General features: G+C 47.3%; 1 protein-coding gene across 16 annotated transcripts in view; it reads right to left on the bottom strand.

Moving 5' to 3' along the window:
- Dysf (dysferlin) overlaps window positions 1–22,875 on the bottom strand; it is a 201,572-nt gene that overhangs the window by 5,391 nt on the left and 173,306 nt on the right. For all 16 annotated transcript variants that reach the window (XM_034511381.2, XM_076939996.1, XM_034511380.2 and 13 more), the window contains 11 exons: window positions 19,404–19,532; window positions 18,983–19,138; window positions 16,814–16,905; window positions 15,349–15,519; window positions 14,444–14,586; window positions 12,263–12,402; window positions 11,117–11,205; window positions 10,772–10,867; window positions 10,217–10,358; window positions 5,309–5,408; window positions 2,328–2,506 (listed from right to left, as the gene is read on the bottom strand). In XM_034511381.2, the coding sequence (XP_034367272.1) occupies window positions 2,328–2,506; window positions 5,309–5,408; window positions 10,217–10,358; window positions 10,772–10,867; window positions 11,117–11,205; window positions 12,263–12,402; window positions 14,444–14,586; window positions 15,349–15,519; window positions 16,814–16,905; window positions 18,983–19,138; window positions 19,404–19,532 (1,437 nt within the window). The remainder of the gene's footprint in view (window positions 1–2,327; window positions 2,507–5,308; window positions 5,409–10,216; window positions 10,359–10,771; window positions 10,868–11,116; window positions 11,206–12,262; window positions 12,403–14,443; window positions 14,587–15,348; window positions 15,520–16,813; window positions 16,906–18,982; window positions 19,139–19,403; window positions 19,533–22,875) is intronic.

Here is a 22,875-nt window from a genome sequence, read left to right as displayed (position 1 = left end):
AACCCCTTCTCCTCTAACAGCACTACAACTGAGAACAAAGAACACAGAGGGCTCTGCATCTCAGTCATGGTCATTTTAACATCTGCTGGCTAGCCCCGGGTCTTGGGATACCACACATACATACACTCAGGCACAAACATATACATCAAATAAAATGAACATGTATCATAGTTAGCTTCAATTGCCTACTTGATACAAAATAGAGCCAAATGGGAAGAGAGACTCAATTGCAGAATTGCCTAGAAAAGTTTGCCCTGTGGGCATATCTGTGCAGTATTTTCTTAATTGTCTATTGGCATGGGTAATGCTGTCCCTGGGCAGGTGGCCCCCTGGGCTGTATAAGAAGCTGAACAAGCCAGAAGAGGCAAGTAAGCAGCACCCTTCTATGGCTGCTGCTTCAGTTTCTGCCTCCAGGTTCCTGTCTTAAGTTTTACCTTGGCTCCTCTCAGTGGTCGCTGTGAACTGTGGGACAAGTAAACAAACCCTTTCCTCCTTGAGTTGAATTTGTTCCTGGTGTTTAATAGTAGCAACAGAAAAGCCAACTATGTATGTATACACACACACACACACACACACACACACACACACACACATATGAAACTTTGGGTGGGTATAATCACAAAAACTTTCAGAAATTACAGAACTATAATGGAGAAGTCACCACTCACTCTATGTGGAGACAGGTGTTCCCAGTATTATTTATTTATTTTACCATTTTAACCTTTTAATGTTTTATATCTTATTTTATTAATATATTTTAATTGAGAGATGGAGTGTGAGCATGAGTGTGCATGCACACTCAGGCAGGGCGCAGGTGACTGAGAAGGCTGGGAGAAGGCATTGGATCCTCTTGAGCTAGAGTCACAGGTGAGCCAACCAATGTAGGTGCTGGGAACTGAACTGGGATCCTCTAGAAAAGGGCCACACCATCCCCCGAGCCTCAGCCCCCACATTTGTACCCATCAGAGCTACAAGTGTATGAGGCACAGCACCATGCAAGCAGCTCCATAGCTTTTCACTATATAATTATATATTATTTAAAGTTTGGTTTCTAATGATTGTAAAGTAGCCTATGGTTGGTTGACCATAATTTATTTAGTAACTACTTATTTGGGGTTATTTGATGCTGTTTTAGCTCTTTGAAATGAATAAATAACAGCACAACAAACATCTCAGAACCTAAATTTTTAATTTTATCTGGTTATTTCTTTAGATGGGAGTTTAGAAGTGGGATGTCAGAGTCCAAGGCATAGACACTGTTAAATCCTGTTCTGTGTGGTACCTAATTGCTTCCCACACACTGAAACAAAGTCTGCAACCCCAGCGCAGGAGACTGAGGTTGTCTCCTGAATTTTAATTGAGAGATAGAGTGTGAGTGTGTGCACATGAAACTTTACTGGCATGAACATCTCCAATTTTTTGTTGTTTTTTAAAATCTAGTTAGATCAAAAGCATTTTTAAAAAATAGTTCTTTAATTACTAGGGAAATAACTCTCTTCTCTTGTGTAATGAGTCACGGCATCTGTGCATGTACCTTGCTGGTTTTCCCTTTGGGATGTATTTCTTATTAGTTATCACGAGTCTCTGTACAACAAGGATATTTTACTACAAGGGCCACTTGAGGGCTGGCCAACTATTCTTTCTAAGGAACCAGAGAGGGATTAACTTCTGCCCTGAGGCTGCTTTGGACTTCAGGGAAAGACTGTTCATCCTGGTCCTCTGGCCACCCTCCCCCACCAGCCAGAGCAGACCTCTTGTCCAGCAAGAATGATCCCTGAGAAAGTACTGCACAAACAGAAGAGACATGGCCTCTGTCCATCCAGCAGGAAGCCCCAGACACAGGGATACTCAGTACCAACCTCTATAAGGCCATCTGTCTATTCAACAGGTCTCCCTGTAATAGGAGCCTGGAGAGAGGAAGACTGGAATAGGAAGAAGGGGAACACATTGGAAAATAGAGACCGAGAAGAGGGCCTGCAAGAGGGCTCAGTCAGTAAAGTGCTTATCATGCAAGCCTTTGGACCTCAGAACTCACAGAGAAACTGGAGGATGGTGATGCATTTGAAGTGCCAGGACTTAGGAAGCAGAGCCAGAAGGTTCCCTGTGGCTTGCTGGCCAGGCAGCTGGCCTAATGAGTGAGCCAGAAACCAATGAGAGATGCTAACTCAAAAAAACAAAGGAGCAGGCACCTGAAGATTAGCAGTAGAGATTGACCTGGCCTCCCACACCTGTACACATACATACACATGAGCATGCGTATGTGTGCCCCTGGGTTCCATGGCAGAGACAGCCTATGCCCTCCGCTGAGCTAGAGAGAACAGACTCACCGCCAGCATCTTCTTCTCTCCCTCCTCTGTCACACAAGGCCACCATCCTTTCACTGTCTTCTGCTCAAAAAGGGACACAAACCATTCTGGGTGGAAGGTGTCATCCAGCTGGTCCAAGGAGCACTTCTCAGCTGTCTTGGCTGGCTTGGGCATTCGGTTGAGATCCAGCTGCAGGGAGCCTGTGGCAGAGTGATGTTGCTCTTAGAGGATGCAGCAGTCACTGATCACTTAGGGACACTCTGGGTGGGCAGATTTAAGAGTTCATTGCCACCTCTTCAGCTTGTATTCATGGGTCAGCCAAGGGTCAGCTCTAGCAACTTCCCAGCTCCTGTCTACTGCCTCTTGTTCTCGCTATATAGCTCCCACCATTCATCCATTCATAAGTGTAATCTACCCATTCTGTTTCCTCACCCTGAGCACAGACACCCACTTCTGCAGTGCAAACCCTTCATACACCCATTCATTCATTGGCTGATAAATAATTTTTATCATGGTAAAATGCATACACACATCTATACTATATGAATCTCTGTGTGTGTATAAATATATATCTACAGATACATATATATGTACATATGAATGTGTGTGTATATATGTATGTATTATAGTGAAGGTGTGTGTGTGTGTGTGTGTGTGTGTGTGTGTAAGCTGGTTAAGTTTTATTCCTCTTGACACAAGCTAGTGTCATCTGGGAAGAGTGAACCTTGACTGAAAAAATACCTCCATTAAATTATCCTGTGGACCATTTTCTTGATCAACGATTGACATAGGAAGGCCAGCCCAGTGTGGGTAGTGCCACCGCTAGGCAGGTGCTCCTGAGTTATATAAGGAAGCATGCTGAACATGCCATAGGGAGCAAACCAGTATGCAGCACTTCATTTTACCCACTGAGCCACCTGCCAACCCCCCCCCCCCACTAATTCTAAGTGTGTCATTTGGTGGCGTTAGATATAGTCACAGTGTTGCACAGCTGTCACCACTACTTCCAGAAAGTTCTCATCCCTGAGGAGAAACTGACTACCAAGCTATAACTCCCTTGTCCCCTCAGCCCTGGACACCAGCATTGTCTTGTCTGTGTGGACATGCCTCTTGTAGTTACAGACATCTGTCCTTAGGCGTCAGGCTTATTTCATTGAAAAACTGTCTTCAGAGTCTGTCCATATCCCTGCATGTCAATATGTTTTTTACAGCTGAATCATATGCCATAGAGAAGCAATACATTGTATGTATCCATTCATCTGTTGGCGGACATAAATCATCTTTCCCCAGTGATGACTGCAGACATCTGGGTGGGCGGCTGAACACTGGCATACATGGGCCTAGGACTCTGTTTTTCTTTTGAGATATGAAATGAGTGATTAGAAAATGCAGTCTATGGTGAAGAAGAGAAATCTAAAGTTGTCCAAAGGCAGTATTTGTTAATGGTTTAAGTTTTGTTGAAGCAAAAACAAAAGGAAACAAAATTAAAAACCTGTTTATCATTTTGAATGTTGTTTTCTCAATAAAAATGAAATTTTCCTTTGAAATAAATTTTCTAAAGCCTCATTCATAAAGGATAGATTGACGTCAAAAAATCTGTTTTAAAAAAATTCATGTGAAATTTAAAGGCAGGGTCTGGAGAGATGGCTCAGTGGTTACAAACATGTATTACATTTGCATAGTTTCCTCCCAATACTCATGTTGGACAACTCACAACCACCTGTAATTCTATTCCCAGCAAAAGCAGATGCCTCTGAATTCCTCGGGCACCTGCACTTACATGTAGAAACCTACAGAGAGATGTATTAAAAAGTAAATATTTTTTAAATGGTAGAAATTATATGTAATGTAATCTGTATCCTTAATATATAAAAATCTCTGAAGAGCAATAATTTAAAAAAAGAACACATCCCAAAACCATGAAAAAGAATCACCAATGGGTGTTGGGATGGTCCATATGATGAATCACAACCATCTGTAACTCCAGTTACAGGGGATCTGATGCCCTCTTCTGGCCACTGTGGGCACTGGTCATGGACATGGTGCACATACATGCAGACAAAATACTCATATGTATAAAATAAAAACAAATCTTCAATTTAAAAAATTCACCACTCTGAGCAAGTTTAAATCTAGAGTCAAGAGTTGTGCAACCATAGACCTCCCTAATTCTAGAACATTTCCCATACCCAGAGAGAAACCTATCTTTCTATTAGACACTGCCTCCCCATGTCCCATTAATCTACTTTTCCGTGTGTGTGTGTGTGTGTGTGTGTGTGTGTGTGTGTGTGTGTATACATGTGCGTGTGCGCATATGTGTGTGTGTGTCTGTAGAGGCCACATTGGCTAAGTGTGGCCCTCTTTAGATCTGTCAGGTGTGGACATCCCACAGATGTGGACCTGTGTGATACTTGTCTTTCCTCTGCTGGCTTCTGTCACTTAGCACGTTTTCAAGATCCACCAGATGGAGTCAGGAGCAGCACCTCTTTTCTTTGTATGTATGAACAATATCCCATGAACAGACAGACCATGTTTCAGCACTAATTGTCTTACCTTTTACTAAGGGTAAGACTTTACTATTTCTCCCTCAGCACTTCATGCTAGCACACCACATACAATGTCCTTGTCTTCACTCCTACCCATCAGCCCAGCTCTCCATGCCCCAATATGGCTTCTCTCGGGCCGAGCTCTAATCATTAGGACACAAGGATAAGAAGTGATCTGATTTCCACAATTTTTGGACTCTGTATTGCTATACTGTTATGGTCTGGGACCTTTGGGACCTTCCTGTTAGAAATGAGGCCAGGCAGCTGTGAGGGTCAGCATAGCCCTGCCATGGCTTCTACCCTTGTCCCCATTCTTCTTGAATCCCACTATTTGAGTGGCTCAAAGATCATCTCTGCTGAAGACCCGCTCCAGGATCACCCTGATCTCTCTGACATTGCTGTGTTACATGCTTCACTTATGCCGAGGACCCAGTGAATGAGAGACATGAGGCTTACCCAGAAAGTCATCAAAGGAGAACTTGTCATTGTCCCAAATCTGGAAGACCACACGTGCTGGGATCTTGCTCTCTGTCTTGTCAAGTCTCCAGAAGGCATCCTGACCCAGAGGAGGATCAGAGAAGCAAGGTTAGAAAGGTTTGTCCAGGATTGCAAACAGGGAATTCCCTCTAACTTGTAAGGCTACAAGAAAGAGGTTGTGGAGTGGTGTATCACTGAGGGTAATATCCAGGCCAGGTCCTATCAGGAAGACTAGAAAGCACTTGGCACTGTTCAGGGGTGTGATGGTTGGTTTTCTTTTATTTTTTTATTTTGTTTTGTTTTTCGAGACAGGGTTTCTCTGTGTAGTCCTGGCTGTCCTGAAACTCACTCTGTAGACCAGGCTGGCCTCGAACTCAGAAATCTGCCTGCCTCTGCCTCCCAAGTGCTGGGATTGAAGGCATGCGCCACCACTGCCTGGCATGATGGTTGGTTTTAATGGCAACTTTCCACAACTTAGAATAACCTGAAACAAATGCCTGTAGTTGAGGAACTACTGTCTAAATGAGGTTGGCCTGTGACATGTCTGTTGAGGGCTATCTTAATTGTTCATTGATATAGGAAGGACCCAGCCTATTGTGGGTGGCACCATTTCCTAAGCTGGGTCCTGAACTGTCTTCCAACAACCTAAGATGGAGAGGCAAACTTTTAGCTGAGAAACCAAAGCACACAGAGTATCCAAGGGTACAGAATACAGAGTGGCAAGCGGGGATTCAAACCCAGATGGTCAGGTTCCAGGGTCCTGCTCCCAGCCCTAAAGTAGGCTTTGTACATGTGGTCTCTGGGACATGAGGGCTGGCAGAGACCATCAGGGCGCAACCTTAGCTGCCACTGGAAGGAAGCAAGGCACACCACTATAAGAAGCTGAGGCAGGTCCCCAGATCCTCCTTCCCACTTCTCCAGCCCACCTCCATCTCCAGAGCCTGCAAAGAAGTGTCCTTCTCCTGCTGAAAGAAGAGCAGTGCCCCTCATGACATGTCTCCCATAGCCCACAGGTCAGCCCCTTCTGGAACCAGCCTATCTGGGAGGTGTGGGGGTGAGTTGGCTCATGAGTCTAACCATTCACAACTTGAGGGAAAAATCATTGGACTTCTCTGTTCATGGTGGCTCTACCTGAGCAGGTGGCCTGTATAGGAAATACCTAGTGGGGCTAACCTGAGCCCTGAACCCGTATCTCCTGGTACAAGCTTTTGGATGAGAGCTAGATAGTCCAATTCACCACAAAAGTGTCTGTCCCCAATGTCATGGAGATGATTGATCTTCATTGTTAACCTGACAGTATTTAGAATAAAGTAGGAAACACACCTAGAAGGGTGTCTAGAGGGTGTTGCCAGTAAGGCTTAACAGAGGGAAAACCCACCCTCATTGCAGAAGACACGATGGACTGAGTTCCCAGAATGAATATATAGGGAGAAATGAGGAGAACAACTAAGTACTAGCATCCCCACAACTCCCTGCATCCCGTTCTGTGGAGAGATATTAGCAGTCACCTCACATTCCCCATGTGACTATGGAGTTCAAGTACTGTGCCTTTCCACCCTGATGGACTGTCTCTCTTTAAACCAGGAGCCAAAAGAAACCTTTCATCCCTCACATTTCTATCTGGTACTGAGTCACAACAGCAGTAACAAATACTTGTTAAACCTGCCATGAACACCCTGGCCACCACTGTTACAAACACCCCACCAAGCTTCCTAAGGGGAGACCATGGCCACTGTCCTCAAAGGGTAGCCACCATGCACAGCCCCATAGCCTAGGCTTCAGCCTGCATGGAAAGAAAGCTGGTCCCAGCCACCCCTCTCTGTTGCTCAGCTGCCTGGCCCAGCCTCCTGCAGGTGCCTGCTTCCTCTAACCAGCTTTTACAGCCAGCTCCAGGCTGCCTGCAGGGCTGCCAGCAGCCTCCATTCCTCAGCAAGCTGGTGGTTTACAGGCTCAGTAATGAGCCCAAGGTTCAAACGGCCCCTGGTGGGAGCAGCTGGTCAGGGGCTCAGCCTGGGGAATGAGCCCCCCAGGTCCCAGGCGCTCATTATGCTCCCGGCCTGGGCCCTTTTACTAGCTGTTTATTTGCAGGGTGGGGGCCTGCCTGCATGGCAGGCCCCAGTGGGTGTGCTGGGCTCCAGGTGGGAAATAAGGCTGAACAACAGCGGAGGTTCAAAAAAGGGGGGATGAAAGGAGACCTTGTACTTTATGACAGTCTCGTCTGGTTAATGGGGTCCCTGGAGGGCCTCCCTGCCTGCCAGGAGCCCCAAACCTCATGGCAGAGGGCTGCCTCTGCAGCAGAGCCTGGGAGCCCACAGCCTTTGCAGTCCCCACTCTACACTACCTTACCCTGCCCTTCAGACCAGCTATTCAGTGTCCCACAGTGGGCAAGCTCCGCCTGCCTCTCAGAACCCACCCCTCGAAGTGCCTACTAGGCCTGCTGTCCTCTGCTGTTTCTGCTTGAGCCCTTCCTCCTGCCTCCTGTCTCCAGCCATCCTTTGCATGGGTATTTCTTCTCTTTCTCCCCAGATGTGTGTCTCCTCTGCACCCTAAAGACCCTTGTGAGCTCTCCCTTCTTCCACCAGGCCAATGACTCTCTTTGCCTGTAACCTCAACAAGTCATTCTGTTTGGACCCCACCCTGACCCCAACACAAGCCACCCAGCTTCCCTTTCTTACCATGGATGGCAGAGCAGTGCTGCCCCAATGGCTAACCAGTACCTGCAACTGGCCCTCAGAACTGCCAGGTGAAAATTCTCAGCTACCAACTAGCAGTCCCTTACTCCACCCCTCCTCCACTCCCTCTGTATGTACATGTGTGTGCACAAGGGTGTGTGCATATGTGTGCATGGATATGTGTCCATGGGCATGTGTGCACAGGCGTGTATGAATATGTATGTGTGGATATGTGTGCATGGGTGTATATGCATTGGGGATGTGCATGGGTGTATATGCATGAGTATGTGTGCATGGATGTATATGCATGGGTATGTATGCATGGTGTATATGCATGGGTGTGTGTGCATGGGTATGTGTGCATGGGTATGTGTGCATAAGTGTGTGTGCATGGGCATGTTTACATGGGTATGTATGCATGAGTGTATATGCATGGGTGTGTGTGCATAGTGTATATGCATGGGTGTGTGCATGGGTGTATATGCATGTGTGTGTGTGCATGGGTATGTGTGCATGGGTGTGTGTGCATGGGCATGTTTACATGGGTATGTGTGCATGGGTGTATATGCATGGGTGTGTGTACATGGTGTATATGCATGGGTGTGTGCATGGCTATGTGTGCATGGGTGTGTGTGCATGGGCATGTTTACATGGGTATGTGTGCATGGGTGTATATGCATGGGTGTGTGTACATGGTGTATATGCATGGGTGTGTGCATGGCTATGTGTGCATGGGTGTGTGTGCATGTATGCCCATCTCCCATCATCATTACAGCACCTCCCTATTGTCCCATCCACCTCAAATCACTTGTCATAAGGCCAAATTATCTTCTTCCCTCACCCAAGGAAACAGGAAATCCCTGCACTAGACATGCCTGACCACATCCCCCATTATGATAAAAATGCTGTGGCCCCTCCCATTTAAGCAACCAATGTGCATCTCTGCCTCAACTTCCCCACCCAGGCCTACCCTCTTTGTAGGGCTCACTGAGCCCTGGAGATGATGTTTTGCCCCAGCCTCGCCCTCCCTGTCCACGGCTAATGGAGAAGTATGTCTGCATTTGATGAGTGCTCTCGGACAGACACAGCATGTGCTTACTAGGGAAATAGGCTTAGAATAGACAAACCTGGAGGAAGGGCAAGATCGAAACCTACAGAGAGCCTGGGCACTGCTGGGCTACACACAACTTTGCCACTAAATTTGGCTTTCTTTTCTGGTGGGCCCTAATGCCATCTCTAGGTAGGAGAATCTGCCCTTTAATTCTAATACATTTATATTTTTCCCTTTGACGGTTCCTGAGTGTTTGGCGGGATGCTCTGGTTTCTCTGAGATCCAGAGAAGTCTGTGTGTTGGGCTGGGGAGGCTCAAAGAGAGAAGATGAGATGGAAATGGTTCGGAGGGCGAAGAAGCCAAGCACTTCCCTTCAAGGTGAGGTCACCTACAGCCTAGAGAGAAGTGTCGCCGAGGCTGTGATGCTGGGCATGTGAGCTGCCTCTGGGTAGAAACCAGACAATAGAACCTAAGCACATGCAGACATGTACTCTTGGAGCAGGGGACACCTCTGGGTAGCTGTTAGTGTCAGGAAAGAGGAAGAGCACTGAAAGCATCACTGGGCCTTCCTGGAACCAGCATAGCTGGAGAGCCACACTGCCCCATACCCATGAATTGTGCTCTGCTGACCTCAGGGGGTAGACAGGTGTGGGGAAGATGCTGCCACCCTTAGACTACTTTGAGACTGCAGTGACTAACACTCAGATGAGACCTAAACTTGGAGCTGCTAAGAATCCAAGCCCCACCTCTACACCAGACCCAGGCCATGCCTGCCCTCAGGAGTACACAGCTGCCTCTATCCTCTGCCTCCGTGATGGCCATGCCTCGGACTCCAGGTCCTTCCATGCTGTTGGGGTGGTGGGGAGCGATGGTAATATAGGCAATGGCAGCAGGTCTTGAACTTGGCTGTGTGGTATGTGTGTGCTATGTAGCTATGGATTGTCCTGGAAGGTGGACACACTGGCCACAGTGATGCTAGCAGAAAAGGAAAGAGAAGTAGGGTACAGACATGGTAGTGATGCCCCTGTGGGTGACACAGACAGGGGTCACAGCTGCAGGAGAAGAGAGAGAATGTCATGGTGGCAGCTGTAATGCCAAAGGTGAGGGATCACATTAGGACTATGAAGCCCCCAGAGCCTGGTGCCCGGGCCAAGGGCCACTCACCTTCTTGGCAACAGCACAGACTTGCTCGGCAGGCAGATAGTCGAAGGGAAACACAAACCTCCAGTTGAAGTTGCCCTCCCCACCCAGGGATCGGTAGTGTACATCTGTCTTCTGTTTGTGTTCTTCAAATCCCACCATCCAGCTGGCCATACACAGAAGAGGACAGTCCTCATTAGTTCAAAGGCCACAGACTACAGGACATTTCCCACATGCACTACCAGATGGGCAACCTCTACTTGGACCACTGAAGAGTTGCGGAGATGAAGGAACTTGGTAAAGGAATTCCCTGGAAATCTACACAGAGCCCACTACGTGCCACGGAGTAGGACAATCTAATGCCTCAGTGGTCGCCAAGAGCAACATTGCCATTTTAGCTCAAAGAAATTTGAAGGAAATGATTCCCCAAAAGTGCAACCTCCATTGGGAGACCCTCCTTAGAAGGGTGTCTCCTCCACCTCCACACCACAGCTCTGACTGAAAGCATCCTGTCCCCCAACCTCTGGGAGCGAGGGAGGTGCCATGAGCTGGCCCAGGTGGAAAACAACAGAAGCCTACCCTTTCACATAGATGTCACTCATCTTCTCCCCCGTGAGGCTGAGGTCATCCAAGATCACATCTTTCGTGTTCCAAATAATACAACGGAGATAAAACCTGGCAAAGGGAAATGACTTGTATCTGCACAGGTATTCCAGGAGAGGATATGCTGTCCCCAGCTGACAGGCCAACTCATCCAAGTTCTTCTGCCTGCTTGCCTGGACCCTTAGCCAGACCCAGACAAGCTGTGCTTCAAGATCCCAGTGGCCTCAAATCTGTCCAACAGGCACACTTCTTCCCTCTCTCCCGCAGTTGCTATAGCCCTTATGCCTGGGCCCAGCTAGAGCCTGTGGCCAAGCCTGTTACCTTCTAGCTTTCCGTGGGGTGATGTTGAAGGGAGGTCCAGGCCGGCCCAGCACCTTTGGAAATATGTCAATCCACATCTGTAGCTTCCCCTGTAAAGACACAAGCAGTTCATTCATGATCTACATACACACACACACACACACACACACACCTCATTGCATCCATAGTTTCTATATACCTGCCTAGGGTACACACATGGGGACCAGGGCAAAGCAAATGAAACTCAGGCCTGCCTGCTTGCCCACTAGAAAGAGGCTTGGCACTGAGGAATAGGGGAAGCCTAAACAGACTGATGTAGGACCCACTGCAGAGGAAGGGTCACTACCCTCCAGGCACAGACTGCTCAGAAACAGCAATGTGTCAGCTGAGGTTTAGCATGCAGAGAATGTTGCGTGCAGTGCCACAGAGGGCCAGGGAGCCAGGGTTTAATTATAAGGAGTCTCTATGACAGAAGTCACTTTCCCTGCCCTCTGGTCCCTACAAACCTAGGATATTGCACACACACCCCACCCCACCCCACCCCCCGTCTCTTAAAATGCAAGAACAAAAGTTCACTAATATGTGTAAGATCGTGAGGCTGGAAGACAAGAGGTTTTAACCTGAGCTGCTTTGTGGGGCTGGAACCAACCTAAAAAAGTGTCTGCTTCTCTCAAAGGCACCCTCGGAGCTTCCCCTTGGATTTTCTCCCCTCTCCCCATTCTACGCTGAGCCTGCTTCCTCCAAACAGCCTGGCTTGGCTGCTAGTCTTAAGCTTACTGTCTGTGTTCAGCTGTCTTCCAAAAGGCAAGCCCACATCCATCCTAACTACTTTCTCTGTGGGCCTCTACCATTCCGGAGTTCCTGGATCTAGTCTGAGCCCTCAACTGGAGCTCAGTATAGGATGACCTGGGACTAAACCAGTAACAATGGCAGATACAGAGGACACCCTTAGGTCAGGTTGAAACGGAAAGGCTTCAGATGCCCAGTCAAGTCAGAAGCCAGGCCTACATGTGCCTAAAGCAAGAACTGTCATTGTTTCCCTGATCGTAAGGGCTAGGCCCCAGAGTCCATGTGGACTATTCTGTAAGGGCATGAGCCATGAGGGAGGGGTGACCATGACTGCTCTGGCTATCCTTAGGACTCTGGTGTTTGAGGGCAAGGACTTACCTGCTCAATATCTGGCTGCAGAGGGCTATAAAGAGGCCGTGACTCCACATGCTCAGGGACCAAGCCTTGTTGCTGAAGGACATGCAAGGCTAAACGTTCCTCCACCGGGCCCAGGTGTGGGTTTGGGAGTCTGCCAGCCTCTGCCCCAGGGGGAAAAATGTGGATGAGAATGTGAGAGATAAGACACCAGGGCTGCCTTCCTCTGAAGGTTACACAGAACTCTTGAGAGCAACAGGGAATCCCTCATCACCACAGACCATCCCCCACAAAGATGCACTGTGCTGGTCCTTAAGCCTCAGTTGCTATGAGGGAAACACCACTGCCCACAGACTCCAGGCTCTGAATACAGATTCTCTGTCACCAAACTTTCTACCAAACCTCTCCTGGAAAATTCTTCCTTTCCATCCACACTAACCTTCCTTGTCTTGCAAAGCCCACTCATCCATCTCTTCTTAACTACTCCCAACCCTGAGACACAGCAACCCATATCCATAAATGTGGCCCTTAAGTCCTGCCGGAATAATGACCTGGTTCACATTAGTCACTCTATGAATGGCAGTAGCTACACTCAGAAATCATAATGAACATTTCTACAGAGGACTCGAGGGCCATGCACTGCTCACATAAGCGTGAGCATGCCTGATCCCTAGAAGGACCCTAGCAGTGGAGTATCAGTGCCCTCCCCACTTCACAGACATAGACCCTGCAGAAGCCCTACACCCGGGCATCAGGGCAGCTGAGCTCCTGTTCATCTGGAAAAGGTCAATACATGCTTCCTCTGCTTCCTGTGGGACAGCTCCTCCACCACCAGGAGATGAATTGGAGACAGGTAGCATGGGCGGGAAGAAGCCCACTCTCATGGGCTATTAGGTCACTGTTCTTTTGAGCCATGCACACTGTCATACAGTATGTGCTGCAGAGCCAGGAGTGTGGCCTGCACTCAGGTGGCTGGTAGCTTCTGGCAGGTCATTAAGTACCCCTGGCCCCAATAGCTTCATGTATAAGTCGAGGCAGATGCTGGACCTCAGGATTTAATGACCTAGAGCCCCTGTGCTAAAGTTGCTGGCAGAGCAGCGGGTGCCCCGGAGGAAATGAGACTCCTCCCCCCCAACCAGATGCACATTCTTAATGGCTGAGCCTGGCTCAAGCCCTGGGAGAGTCAGGAACACAGAGCAAGGAGGAGGGGATGGGGCCCAGGCATCAAAGCCGTCATTTCCTTTTATAACCTCAGCACCAGCCCTGACATCAAACATCTCTGCAACAAGCAGGAGGCGCAGGGCCAGCTGAGCCTGTAAACACCTCAGGGAGTTGGAACTGCTCTGGGTGGGCGATGTGGGTGTATGGGCATCTCAGACACATGGAGAGCATGTGGTGGGGCATCTCAGCTGCTACACTGGGCAAAGCCAAGGTCAGGGACAGGGTGTGGCAAGGCTGTTAGCTGCCCCCTGGATGCTTATGTGCAGAGGGTTGGAAATGTTCTCCAAGGTCAAGCAAGGAGGTTAGCACAACTCATAAGAAGAGCTCCTCAGAGGTGGATATACCACAAGCTACCACCAAAGCCGAAAGAAGACAGGCCCCTGACCTCAACCTGCTTCATAGTTGCCTGAAATCTTGGCTTCTACTCTAGTTTGCTTCCTTTTGCTGTGATAAAACACTCTGCCCAAAAGCAACAGAGCAAAGGAAAGGGCTGATCTGGCTTACTTACACTTCCAGGTTATAATCTATCATGGAGAGGCAGTCAGCACAGGAACTGTAGAGGAACCATGGAGGTGTCTGCTTACTGGCTCACTCACCAGCTCAGGCTAGCTTGCTTGCTTTCACAGCCCAGGTCCACCTATCTGGACATGGTGGCACCCACAGTGGCCTGAGCCCTTACGGATCAATCAGGACAATCTCTCATTGGCATGGCCATAGACCAACCTGATCTAGACCATTCTTCAATTGAGGCTCCTCTCAGATCACTCTGGGCCATGACAAGTTGACAATCAATGCTAACCAGGACATCCTTGGATGACTTCACCATGGTTCTGGACAGAGTTCTGATCCTGGCTCCACCCTGACCTCTGACCCACAAACAGGTACCTTCTTTACTCAGCTGATTGATTGGGGCGGGGGTGTCCACCTGGGCCTTTATGATGAGACGAAGAGCCCTCCATGGGTTGGGGCCAAAGGGCAGCTCACCTATCTCCTCAATGGTGTATTCCTTATCCTGAAACATCACTCGGTCTGTCCGGTACACGGGCGCCTTGACCCTGTGCTGCTGGCAGAAGAGGTGGAGGAGCTGGGAGGGACGGAGCTGATCTCGCCACTGATTTGGTCCAGAGCTGAGGGTCAAGTACAAGATTAAGATGAGACACTCACTGAGTGAGGGGCTTTTGGGAGTCTTTGTACCCCACACTCACACAGCATTGCCCATGCTCCACTGTCACAGCTGGTGCCCTCTCTGATAGCTCAGCATCCCCATTTCACTGATGAGGAAACAGAGTCCCAAAGAGCAAAGGACTGAAGCACGCATAAAACTGGAACTCAGACTCTATACACAATTGCTCCTGGCAGTCACAGGACTCCCTCAGACCCAGCTGAAGCTTGGTTTTTGTACTATCTTCTCCTCTCCCTCTTTCTGTCCTCCCCCATCTCTCCTTCTGGGTACCCAGTGCCCTGCAGACTTCAGTGTATGTCACAAGAGACTGAAGCCAGACATGGTGGTAAACACCTTTAATCTTATACTCAGGAGGCAGAGGCAGAGGCAGGTGGATGTGTGACCAAGGCCAGCCTGGCCTACAGAGTAAATTCTTGGATAGCCAGGGCTACACTGTAACCCTGTCTCAAAAAAAAAGTGGGGAGGGTAGCAAGGCTGAATTGTGACAACATATAGCCGGATACCAGATTCAAGTTCTAATCTTCCTAGTTACAAGCTTCTGTTTCCTCATCTGTGGAGTGAAAACATCTGGGCTCTGCATTGGGTTCCAGGGATGGCCCCTAGTGCTAAGAATCAGGGTGGCTGGCTGGCCACTGGGAAGCAGCCAGCTGTGGCCACTTACACACAGTAGGTCTGTGGGAGCCCACAGCCAGCCTTGGGTACTTACACACAGTAGGTCTGTGGGAGCCCACAGCGAGCCCCAAACTTGGACAGCAGCCTGTTCTCCAGGTCAATGACTGTCTCCCCAATCTTCTCATCCTTGGATAGCAGGTCATAATCATAGAGTGTGATCTTCAGGTCCTTCTCCAGAGGTAGAGTGCAGGTGAGTTCAAACATCCTGCAGGAGGGCCGGTGGCATCAAGGACACTGCAAGCCCAATGGTATCCACCCAGTGGGGAGTCAAGGGGCAGGAGATTGAAAGCTGTCCTAGGGAGGTGACCCTCCTAACACACTCTCTCTCTCTCTCTCTCTCTCTCTCTCTCTCTCTCTCTCTCTCTCTCTCTCTCTCTGTGTGTGTGTGGTGTGTGTGTATAGATGTGAGCCAGCATTTTGAAATCTGCCTGGTTCATGCACCCCATAATGAATAGACAATGAGATGGAACACAACACTGACATCTGTTTCTACCGTGGCACCAGCAGACAGAGATAGGAACTCTGCTATTGAGGGCATGACTGGAAGCTACTTTCAGGAACTCGTAGAACAGCTTCCAAGATGACATAGAAGGAAAGCTTATGGGAAGGGCTCTTAGGAATGAGCTCCTGTGAAGTCTATATACACACACACACACACACACACACACACACACACACACACAAAGGGGGAGAGACCCTCCCCATAACTACGAGCCCTGTACCAGCTGTCAGCACTCATCAAACCCCTTCTAGCTACCATCTCTTATCTCCTAATCCTGGTGGAAAACTGTTTCTGGCTGGGACTCTATCCAAAGGCTAAAGGCAAAGTGACCTCAACTTACCAAACAGACGGCAGTGTATGAATGCAATGTGTTACTTGCTACATGGGGAGACCAGGATTCCACATGTGCTAGAGAAACAACAACCAAAGGCCTCTCTCACCCCAACACACTCATGACCAAACAGAACCCGGAGCCACCCACATACCGTAGCACTCAGCCCTCTTCCATGGCTCTTAGTCGTGTGACCTGACTTTTTGATCTCTCTGCATCCCCTAGCTGTCTACCACAGAAGCATGTGGGCACTAAGAGAGTGACTGCTGGTGACTTGGCATTTAGGACAGATGGGGACAGTAAGGGACACTGGTGGAAAATGGGTAAGTCCTTATAAACTCTCCTAATGACAATGTCCTCCTTTGGACAAATGTACCAGTCAGGTAAGACTGTAAAGGTTTCGAAAGCGGGGTGAAGTCTATGCTTCCACTGATGGGAAGTCAATGCTATAGAAAGTGCATCTTCTGAATGCTCGTAGTCTTTGAGGTAACTGTTTCTGTGCTTAGCAAGAAGCTCCCGATAGGGTTCAAGCCTGCACTCACACACATAAAAGATCCAAGATAAACGTTCTGCCCAAGGATAGATGCTTTTCAAGTAGTGGCAGCCACAGCTGTGAGCTATCCTTAGCAGCCCCTCTACCCAAAGCCCAAGGCACTTCCCACTTACTTTCCAAATACAGGCTCCAAGGTGCAAGGGATGTAGTTATCCTGGTCACTCACTGACTTCTTCCCTATGGAGATCTTGATATAAGGGTCACACTGGAAGATACAGAAATATACAAGTAAAACCACTGGGTCAAGGTGTCTTTGGGGGCTTCTGGCCTCCAATGGCCATCAGGGAACTGTGATGTAGATTTTCCTGTCAGTCCAGGGCCCATCCTCCAAACCACACCACATTATAACATACCTTATCATACATACCCAGACCATACCACATCATAACATACCTTATCATACATACCCAGACCACACCACATCATAACATACCTTATCATACATACCCAGACCACACCACATCATAACATACTTTATCATATATACCCAGACCACACCACATCATAACATACCTTATCATACATACCCAGACCACACCACATCATAACATACCCTATCATATATACCCAGACCACACCACATCATAACATACCTAACATACCTTATCATACATACCCGAACCACACCACATCATAACATACCTTATCATACATACCCAAACCACACCACATCATAACATACCTTATCATACATACCCAGACCACACCACATCATAACATACCTTATCATACATACCCAGACCACACCACATCATAACATACCTTATCACATGTATCTCACAACATACCTCACCCTGTCACACATTATGGCTGGGCATGTCTTCTAGCCTTATCCCTAGCAGTGGGAAGGGACATCTGAGTGTCCTCTACTCCTGACTCACTGGCATACAGAGAAAGCTAGGTGTTGTTGGACCCCTACCCTCATATACACAAGACCATCTATTCCTTGGCCAGGTTGGGGTCCTCTTTATTTTCAAGTGTCCCATTTCCAAAGATGAAAGGAGACAGACAGGGCCACATTTTGCCCACCTAGGATAGCCTGGGCCTGTCTTCTGGACACTACCACTAAGCAGCAGCATTCCTACAGTCCTGCAGGAATGTGACATAAGAGAGGAGCAAGGGCTAGCATGGTGCCACAAAGGCTTCAAGAACACAAGCCAGGATGGCAGGCATATCCTGGAGGCCATCTGTGCCGCTCAGGCTACATTACCCTTAGGAGCCCGTAATTTTTCATTGCTGAAAGGCATGACCATGGTGGGGTATGGGATACCCAGCTTCTACCTCCAACTTTGGGGACACATATGGGGCCTAAACCTATCTAATGAGACAAGGAAGGGCCCAGGCTTATACCTCTAAACTCCAACAGCCTACGCCTGCCTTGTTCTTCTCCCTCCCTTTCCAAGTCTCTCTGTATGCCAACTTTTCTCATTTAGGCTTCCCTCCTCCATTTCCGGCCAGAACTAAGCTCTTTCTCTTGCTTCCGACATGAAATTTAAGGGGAGATCTAGAACTCAGTAATCCAGATAGATGATGTTTATTATGGTATTCTGTGAGCAGGTGAGATGGCTCAGAGGTCAAGAATTGGCTGCTTTTCCAGAGGACCCAGGTTATTCCCAGCACCCACATGACAGTTCACAACTGTCTCTAACTCCAGTTCCAGAGGCTCCAATGATGCACTCTTCTGGCCTCTGTGGACACCAGGCACATATGTGGTACATACACACAAAATACCCATACACATAAAATAATAATAATTTTTTTTTTTTTTTTTACAAAATCAGTATCAACAGACCATCAACATTGGCAGAACAGACCTTCCTGGTTACCCTCTGCCTCCAGCCCCAAGGCCCAGAAGTCACCAGTTCTGTTCCTTCCCTCCCGATACTCCTTCCCACCCAGCTCTTAAACCTTACCAGGCTCAGCCTGAACCTCTGCCCCACTTTACCACACGCTATAGCCCAGGTCTACCTGATAGTTACGCAGTCAGCTTTCAGATCTCCATCTATGCTTCAAGCCCCTCTTAAAGCCCAACTTTTCTCCATCCTACCAATGGTCGTGTGCCCATTCCTTCCTTCCTTTAAGGCTTCCCCATATTTCCAGAAACCCAAACAGACTTTAGCCTTCCCTGACCTCACACACATCCCCCAGTTCCCACGCAGCTCTGTAAATGTCTTTGGGTTCCCTGGTTTACTGTGGCCTTCCTGGGACACAGACTCTGTCTACCTTCTGCAAGACAGGCTCGCTACTGTTCTCAGGAGACCAAAGGCTCCAGGAATGTTTACCTTGCCATTGGGGTCCTTGGGCTGTAAGCCAAATGCTCGAACGATGTAAATACGGACCAAGCAATCCTGGGGACCCTGAGCAGCCAGCTGATGGAATTGTCTTGGGGGCATGGGGATGGCTGGATCTTCTGGTAGGGGATAAATTTTGAAGAGACCCTAAAAGAAATGGGGACTAGATTTTTATTTCTGTCACCATGGTCTATAACAGTTACCAACAGAGCCATCCCTCTCATTTCTGAGTACCATCACCATGGAGACCATATAGCCCCCAAACCATCCCATACCACCATCCAATTCTGTGTCATCCACAAGGTCACCCCCAAGGACAACAACAGCAACACCATGGCCACTGTTGTCAATACCCCTTTTCTGTTCAGCTACTGCTGCAACCTCACAGTCATAGACCAAACCAGAGACAGACCTTGAATTCTCCAATGATAGATGGATCGTCTGTCTCCTCCTGGGTCCTTCCCCGGTAAAGCTTGAAGGTGTTACAAAAGTCGGACAGGCCTCCAAAAGCCTCCACATTCTCCAGCTGTGTGTCATAGACCTGTCATGGGGATGGGAAAACACTCAAGAGTGAGATAGTAGGGAGACAAAAGAGGAAGAACAGGAGAGAAACATGGTAGTGTAAGGAAAGGGGGAGGGGCAGAGGAGAAAACGGTGAGTTTGACAGGCTCAAAAATTAACACAGGAACAAAAGCAAACAGAAGGGCAGGGTTGAAGGGTGGAGGAGGGAAGAAAGGAGAGGAAGAAATGGAAGGAAAGCCCCAGGGAAGGGAGAAGGGGAAGACTTCTATTGGTCTATTTGAGTGTGAGTTTTCAGATTAATCAAAATTTCAAGTTATCTGACACTCACAAAAGTGAACTTTTTTAAGGAATTAAGACTACACAAGGTAGGGCAGGGATGGTGTACACCTTTAATCCCACCACTCAGAAGGCAGAGGCAGGCATATCTTCATGAGTTCAAGGCCAGCCTGGTCTACAGAGGGAGTTCCAGGACAGACAGGGCTATGCAGAGAAACCCTGTCTCAAACTAACAAACAAACAGAACAAACAAACAAAGCTCTTCTACTTGTTCTCAGATTTCACTGCTTAATTGCCTTCCAATCTCTTATGATTAATGAGTTCTCAAGGTTAAAAACGGCTGCTTTGGCTCTAAGTTCAAAGTCTAGTGTTACATTGCTGCCTCCTTAACAAGTAGGGTTTATCTTCTCTTGTCAAATTTTGTGTTTTCCAACTTGACCAAAGATCTGCATTTACTCTATTATCAGTACCTGTGCCTCTCATCTTTCTAACTTATAGCATGGTTACTCTCTGCATCTTCAATGAGAATGATGTCTCAGTGGTCGTGTTACCCTGAACCCCTCAGGTCTTCACTTTGGTTCCAGGGGACAATGTGATCACCACTCCTCTGCTGTGCTCTTCTCAAGTCCCAGCTGGTGGGTCCCAGGATCCATCCATACTGAACCTCTTCACCAGCAGGCTGCTTTGGCAGACAGCATGGCTAACCCTGAGATCCTGTCCCCTGTGTGTCACTGACAATACTATGTGTGCTGTTTAGGGGTCTCTGGACTTTTACAGTCATGAAAACTGATGTTACTTTGATTTGTTTTCTATTTTAAATGGCTTTGGTATTTTCTGGGCTATGGGAACAATAGGTATGATTACCTAAAGAATTCCTTCTCATCTTTGAAGTATATATAATATGCATCCTAGTCTAGACTATGTCTGAAGCTGACCAATCTGGATCACTCACTCACAATGGTCCTTTTCAAACCATAGGTTCAAGTGTTGTTTCACGGTGGTGAATGGACTACGTGATTACAAGTTTTTCTGTTTAATTTCACTGTTTGAGGTATCATCCTCAAAGACTGATCATACCAGTGTCTGGTCTCCTGTCTCTAATACATCAATCACTTTCTCTGTATTCCTCAGGACTTTTTCTCCCTGTTTTCTTTTCTTCGTGATTACCATATCTATGCCCAATCTGCCCTGTCGACATTTTCAAGATTATGCTTTCTTCTGTTTTGACAGAGTCCTTCCAGGTAATGGATCTTGTCCACTCTTGGGTTCCTTCCTTCATGCTTCACGTTCTGAAATTTCCTTTCTAAAAAGTTCACAACAGAACATTTCTTCTCCTCCACTCCCAGGGAAGACAGGTCTGGTAGGCACGTGTTCTCTTTTATTGGTTTGATTTCTACTTTCTCTTCTTTGTTTCCACTTTGTAATTTTGGATTAATGTTATGCAATTACATTTACTAACCACTAAGTGAGTTGGCTTTTCCCAGCCTGGCTATTTCCTTCCTTCCCACTATGGAGGCACACGGCCTCCTACAGACATGGCTCCTCCATGTCGCTCCACCTTCCCAACTCCTGTGAATCAAACCAGGTTTAGGCTTCTGTAGTCAGCTTGACCTGCCTTCAAACTCCTGCAGCGTTGGAAACAAGGGGTATACTCCCTACTTCGTGTTGCAAGCACTTCATTTTGAAACTATTATGAAAATCCACCTCCTGTCTGACATGGTTACCAACATTCTGCCATTTGGAAGAAGAGTTTCACTGGACGTTGTGAGAGCCCCTGCCCACATGAGCTACCATCATCCTTCATGTCCTGTGGCCTCTGCCCAATCTCAATTGTCCTTGAGAAGCCCTTACTTATATTTTGGAGTCTGTGGCTTTTATTTGTTTCCAGCTTTTCTGAAAAATGGATTTTGTGGGTTTGAATGATTTCCAAGAGAAAAGGGGAGAAATGCTGACTTATGCAGCCGTGCTCATACTGGGAGTCCGAATGAAATACTTTGTAGATTTCCAACTGGATGGACTTTTTATTTAGATTTATTAATTTCTCCATTTATTGCACTTTAATATGTCCTGACTGAGTTCTGTCTTGGGTAACTTACTAGTAACTTAATTTGTGATCGGGCTTTGTAATGTTCTTTGAGCTGGAGGAAGAAAATGTATTCTTTATTTTTTATTACTATTGTCTTCCTTTTTTATCATTTTTGTTTCCTGCTTCACAGCTGTAAATTTAGCATTATATTAAGCTGCAACTTAACTAGCTGTAGCTTAAAAAGAAAAAAGCCTTAGCTTGGTTTCATTATTTACTATTATCTATTGTCTGTTTGGTCAAAGAGGTAGCAACATTAAAATTTCCTCTTCAACTTTAATATCTGTCATTATGAGATGCTGCTTTGGGGCTGGAGAGATGGCTCAGTGGTGAAGAGCACTGACTGCTCTTCCAGAGGTCCCGAGTTCAATTCCCAGCAACCACATCGTGGCTCACAACTGTCTATAATGGGATCTGATGCCCTTTTCTTGTGTGTCTGAAAACAGCTACAGTGTTTTCAGACATATCAAAATAACTACATATTCTAACTTTGAGCATTTCAAAGTTCTGAGAGTCTTTACTTGGGAAATACATCTTTTATTAAAGAAAAAAAAAACACTGTTTTTGTTCTCTGCTTTTTACTTTAAATTCTACCAGATTCCTCTTTAACGTTACCTGATTGTTATGTCTCCCAAAGTGTTGCTTCCTAAAATGCTTGGTTTTTTCCCAGTCATTCTGGTTTTTTTTTTTTTTTTTTTTTTTTTTTTAAGTGTCTTTTGAGGAGAGTACAATGAATTTTGACTTTTGGTGTAGATTAAAAGTCCTTATCACTTAGCATGAGCGTTTGATCCATTCTTGTTTATTAGAAAAGCTAATGTCTTCACTTTTCCTGTGTTCTTTCTGATTTCTGATTTTAATGCAGTTTTGCTGTACACTATAATTTCTTTGCTACTTAGGCTGTGAGCTTTCACCCCCTTTGCTAGTGACTGCAGTGTGCAACTGTTGTTCTCTCCCTCTCTACTGTGTGCACTCCTCCCTCTACCATACTATAAGCTGGTGTTGT

The sequence above is a fragment of the Arvicanthis niloticus genome, chromosome 9 (assembly GCF_011762505.2).
Source record: "Arvicanthis niloticus isolate mArvNil1 chromosome 9, mArvNil1.pat.X, whole genome shotgun sequence".
Lineage (NCBI taxonomy): Eukaryota > Metazoa > Chordata > Mammalia > Rodentia > Muridae > Arvicanthis > Arvicanthis niloticus.
Note: the sequence above shows the minus strand (reverse complement) of the source record. Positions and strands in the feature narration are given on the sequence as shown.